This window comes from Chenopodium album, chromosome 9, assembly GCF_948465745.1.
Source record: "Chenopodium album chromosome 9, dcCheAlbu1.1, whole genome shotgun sequence".
Taxonomy (NCBI): domain Eukaryota; kingdom Viridiplantae; phylum Streptophyta; class Magnoliopsida; order Caryophyllales; family Amaranthaceae; genus Chenopodium; species Chenopodium album.
In genome coordinates this window covers 68957814-68963813 of record NC_137842.1, presented here as the reverse complement: position 1 = coordinate 68963813, position 6000 = coordinate 68957814, and the positions used below count along the sequence as shown (strand labels likewise).

At 33.6% G+C, this 6000-nt stretch overlaps 1 protein-coding gene across 1 annotated transcript; it reads right to left on the bottom strand.

Moving 5' to 3' along the window:
• Nucleotides 1-1959: 1959 nt before the first annotated feature.
• LOC145558074 (uncharacterized) lies at nt 1960-2436 on the bottom strand. The gene has a single exon (XM_081619224.1). It carries the CDS (start codon nt 2434-2436, stop codon nt 1960-1962), a length of 477 nt encoding a protein of 158 aa, XP_081475350.1.
• Nucleotides 2437-6000: the final 3564 nt, after the last annotated feature.

Here is a 6000-nt window from a genome sequence, read left to right as displayed (position 1 = left end):
TAAAAGTAGATAATACAGTAAATGCGTGATTTTTATCATTACCTTTTTTTGATACATATTTTGATCTTATATAATCGAGGTAAGTATGATTTACCCACTCATTAATTGTTAACCTTTTCTCAATTATTGGGTAGCATAAGAGGTAAGAAAGACACATCAAAGCAAATAAGATGTCTTAATTCTTGCAGTCAATGAACAATTAATCTTTGTATAAACTTGAAAACAACGGTTAGTCTGCAGCTTTTGTACTCTACACATAATCTTCGATAGGAATATAGAATCAGACATTTTGACAACTTGGATTTTTATGTCAGACCTCCCATATAAATATATAATTGCTTTAATTAGTATAATAATCATTGTTGTCTTTTGTTTATTATGGAGTAGGTAATTTAGCTTGTTCTTGATAAATCTTCTTGGCAAAATCTTAATCATTTATATTTCCGGTGTTTAGAGAGCTACAAGCCTACAAGGGCTAATAATGAAAATCGATTCCAACATCTCCTAAAACCGGGAAGAGAACTCTAACCACTTGAGCTATCCCTCACTCTCTCGTATAAGACGATCATACAATGACTTATAAAACGGATATTAATTAGATCCAAAAAAATTAGCCCGTACTACATATTACGAATTGCAATTAATTACTCTTCAATATAGATATTACTGTAGTAACAGTGACTTATTGAGAATTACGCCATTTGCGGTAAGAGTTGCTGCTTAACGCGTTTTAGAACAACTAATAATAGCACGTGTATTTGATTATTTTGCGTTATTGTTAACTTTGACTTTTCACGTCTTAGTTGCTTATAACTAGTGTCTTACATGTACACCACTTTGTATTTCCTTGATTCAAAAGAATTGTCTTCTGTCAACAATATAATACTTGTGTTAAAATTGAATCTTCTTAGTATTTGACCAAATTGTCAAAAGTTGTGGAAGGTCTCTTTTCATAGGATATTTGTTTAACTTTGTAATGTAGTAAATTACTCATCTAGTTAGTTGATGATCCATGCATTCATGAGGATTGAAAAAACAATACATTTATAAGAATTACAAAAATAACACGTATTTAATTGAAGCTTTTTGAATAATTATGAGTAAACACTTCATAATGCTTCATACGAAAGAAAGGTGTGTAACATCTTATACTCCGTAATTTTTAATGTGTATGCAATGTATGGTGCTTACTACGATTCTAATGTACATAACAGTAATGCCACGCAAACTTGTAAAAGAGCGAGCATATTAAGTCGGCAACATGTCCATTGCTCCCAAGGCCATGATGTAGTTTGCAAAACACCAGTGCAATATAGCACATAGGTATTATTCTTCTTTCTATGTGAAATGACTAAATGAGCATATTATTGCAACTTTAACATGCACCAACTTTGGTTACTATGCTCCATTTAAAAGCAACCTTTAACTTGCTATAGAAGTGTAAATATCTCTGTCATTTCCCCTTTTCTTCCCTAATAATAGAATCTTGATTTTTTTTTATTCGTACAATACAATAATACAGCTTCTACAAATAATGGAGAAGAATTAATATTGGCCTTTTTCGATTACCCATTCTTAAAGAAACAACAAAACATTGAAATATAATTACTTGTACATACATTTTTACAAATTACACTAAAATACCAAACAATTCTACCCAAAAAACAATACTTGTAAAAATAATGAACAAATAATAAAATTAACCAAATAATAACATGTAATATCAATCATATTAATCACTACTAATAATATTCTATATACCCTTCAAAATCCTACCTCCAAAACACCCACCATTTTCTGAATTCAATCTTCCTCTCATCCTTTTCATCTTGTTTGCACAGATCTCCACGCATACAACATTACATGAAAAAAATTACATCAATTATTCATTATAAAGAATTAATCTTGATTAGATTAATTAATCAAGCAATAATACTCTGTTTTTCATAATAATGATTTTCAACCAAGAGTAGAACCTCTTCTCATTGAACCATTATGATTTTGATACTTAAAAGTCTGAGGAAGAGACATATCATCGTATCTAAGAATCTTCCTAACCTCAGATTTAACCTTAAAAAACAGATGCATTAAACTTCCCCTGTTTTGAAACCCAAGAAAACGTTTCTCTTCTTCATTCATTTCCAGATCTTGAACAAAAGTGGGCTTTCGTGACAAAACCCAAGCCCAGCCCAAATCCCACCATTTCTTGATCGAACTTCCCGCGTTTTCTCCCATGGAAGACAGAGACTTGGACCGATGAATAGCCCATGAAGTTGCAGGAGAAGCAGAGATTGAAGAAGGATGAAGGTTTAAGGAAAGAGACGAAAGCCGCCTTCGTAAACTTGGTTGATCATCTGAAGAAGAAGGTGATGATGAAATTGGAAGTGATGAACTCTTTGTTGTTCTTTGTTGAATGGTTTGAACTATTGAGCTCATTGCAAAAAAAGCGTCGGTTTTTTTGCGTTGTTGAAATGAAAGCGTTGAAGGAGGAAATGAAAGTGTCGGTTTAGAGAGAAGGAGAATATTGAGGGGAGTTTGTTTAAGGGAGGGAGTGTTGAAGAATGGGAGAAATGAGAAACAGCTAATAGGTAATAAGGGTTTTTGGAAACAGGCTGGTTGATTCCTTCTTTACTTGAATTACTTTGTTTTAAGGCATAGAAAGAAGGGATTGGAGGGTGGGCTGATCATGGTAGGGTCGTTTTAGCTTATTATTTGTATCAATTGTATGTATGTATTGTATTGTAATGGTGACCACTTTTTATTTATTTCTTAAAATTGATGGTGTAACGATTTGTACATTAAAAGATTGAGCTTGTTATTAACGAGTGTTTGGATTATGTAGCGAGTTTTTATTGTTTGAAATGAAGGTTGTGGGTTCGAGTCTTGAGAATGACAATAATATTTTTTTATTTTTTTTAATTGAGTTCTTGAAAGAGCTTAGTTTTTTTTTTTTTTTTTTTTTTTTTTTTTTTTTTTTTTTTTAAGGAAAATCAACTGTTAGGACCTGTACTCTTCGGCTTATTTTCAGTTTACTTTCTAGTTTCTTTCTCTCATAAACAGTTCATCAGAACAGGTCCTTAATTTTTTATTGTTCTTGATATTAGATGTTATAAACTTAGTTATTAGACAATAAATTTTCATTATTTAATTCATCCAACTTTAATATTTTACCTTAAATATAAGGCAAAAGCTAGTGAGCGTTCCCGGGGTGTTAGATAAGGGAATTAAATTGCAAATAGTAGAGCAAAATTAACATTAATTACACCGAACGACGCGTGATTTTGTTATAAATTCCTAACTTAATACTATTTTAACCAATATAATTTATCCTTATCTAATCTAATGCTCTCGTTAGCAAGATCCTAAATACAATGTAATTAAAAATATTTTACCCCTAGAGTATTTTCTCAACCAATTAAATCCATTTATTTCTCCCCTCAAGTCAAGGAAAAAATAACCATTTATTTCACTACATTTGATTAAACCCACTTTTCTTGCTAACTCGAGTGTAATTAAGAGCAAACAAAGCTTAACCAGAAAAAACTTAACAAATTAATACGTCGCGGGAAGCCTGGACTATAAGAATGCGCGGGAGTCACAGAGCGGTGGCGTGTGAAAGTGGGACCATGTGAGGCTGTCGGTTGACAATACGCCGCCGACACTATTATTATTATTTCCATTTTCTCTTTAAACAAAAACTCTCTGGCTAAATTTCTTTTTGTACGTACTTATAAATTTCAATGGGTTATGGACTATAGGGCTGCCTTTCGAGTAGGCCCATTTCCTAAAGTCTACCAGCTAATTTGTACATTTTCCTATTTTCGTCCTAATAATTGGAAGAAATTTTCCCAATAGTCAGGAAACAAGACATAAATCTTGTTAACATTGTTTTTTCTTACCTCACTTTTTCTATTTCCTTATTGTTTTTAATCCGTAATTACTTTAAGCAATTTTTTTACAATTTCACCACCTTTTACTTCCTTTCATAATTATGATTGTGATATTTTGTTTGGTTAACCTAAACAGTGCTAGATGAAGTTGAAATTTCTAATCAATTCCAAATTCCTATACACTACCTAGGTTTCTAGGTCATTTGCACGGAATGGAAGGAACAAAGGAAAAAAAAAAAAAGAGATTGAAATGAAAACCCCTTAAATTTACGTTGTTGTTTATTTAAAAAAAAAAAAGGGAAACAAGCTACTTTCTCCAAACACCCACTACTACACGACCTAGGGGTGTTCAAATACCAGTCCGGACCGCAATAACTATTCCAGTCTCCAAATTGAGAAATTCATGTTTTTCAGTCTTCGGTTCGGTTCGGTCCAAATCGGGCCGTTTCGTAACTTGCATTGATTTCGTAAACTCAAGCTTACCACATACATTTATGACAACATATAATAGTCATACATGCTTCCAAACAACATTATATGACCCCGAGATGTATCCCCTAGGGCCTCAAGACTTTTCGCGCACCAGAGCCCAAAACCTCAAAAATTCCTCAAAAACGTGGATAATAGCCTTCAATTTTGGAATTTTTTGAATTTTTTTTGCCCGCAAATAAAAATTGCCGAGATGTTTACCATTGTCCCTATACTCTCCGGGAGTCCAATTGGGTGGGCGGAATCATCCAATATGCCCTTAAACGGTCAATTTACCCGTTTATAACTTGCACCGATTTCGTTAACTCATGCCTACCACGGACGTTTGTGACAACATATAATTCTCATATATGGTTCCAAATGACATTATAAGACCCCGAGATATATCCCATAGTAACTAAAGACTTTTCGACACCAGGCCCCGAAACATACAAAATTCCTCAAAAAGCGTGGATAATAGCCTTCAATTTTGGATTTTTTTTACTTTTTTTCTACCTAAAATAAAAATTGCCGAGATTTTTTCCATGGTCCCTAATACTATCCTAGAGTCCAATTGGGTGCGGAATTATCCAATTTGCCTTTAAAGAGTCAATTTACGCTTTTATAACTTGCACCGATTTCGTTAACTCATGCCTACCACGGACGTTTGTGACAATATATAATGATCATATATGGTTCCAAACGACATTATATGACCCCAAGATATATCCCATAGTATCTCAAGACTTTTCGACAACGGGCCCCGAAACCTCCAAAATTCCTCAAAAAGCATGGATAATAGCCTTTAATTTTGGATTTTTGTGACTTATTTTCGATCGGAAATAAAATTGCTGAGATGTTTACCATGGTTCCCAATACCCTCCGGGAGTCCAATTGGGTGGGCGGAATCATCCAATTTGCCTTTAAACGGTCAATTTACTCGTTTATAACATGAACAAATTTCGTTAACTCATGCCTACCACGGACGTTTGTGATGACTTATAATGATCATATATGGTTCCAAACGACATTATATGACTCTGATATATATCCCATAGTATCTCAAAAAATTTCGACACCGGGACCCGAAACTTCCAAAATTCCTCAAAAAGCATGGATTCAATTTTGGATTTTTTGACTTATTTTCGACCGGAAATAAAAATTGTCGAGATGTTTACCATGGTCTCCAATACCCAATGGGAGTCCAATTGGGTGGGCGGAATCATCCAATATGCCCTTAAACGGTCAATTTACCCGTTTATAACTTGCAGCGATTTCGTTAACTCATGCCTACCACGAACGTTTGTGACAACATATAATGATTATATATGGTTCCATACGGCATTATATGACCCCGAGATATATCCCATAGTATCTCAACACTTTTCGACACCAGGCCTAGAAACCTAGAAAATTTCTTAAAAACCGTGGATAATAATAGCCTTCAATTTTGGATTTTTTTGAGTTTTTTTCGACCTGAAATAAAAATTGTTGTGATGTTTACCATAGTCCCTAATATATCCTAGAGTCCAATTGGGTGGGTGGAATTATCCAATTTGCCTTTAAACGGTCAACTTACCCGTTTTTAACTTGCATAAATTTCGTTAACTCATGCCTACCACGGACATTTGTGACAACATAA

Coding starts and splice junctions, on each gene's coding strand:
- LOC145558074 (XM_081619224.1), bottom strand. CDS start 2,436: ATGAGCTCAATAGTTCAAACCATTCAACAAAGAACAACAAAGAGTTCA.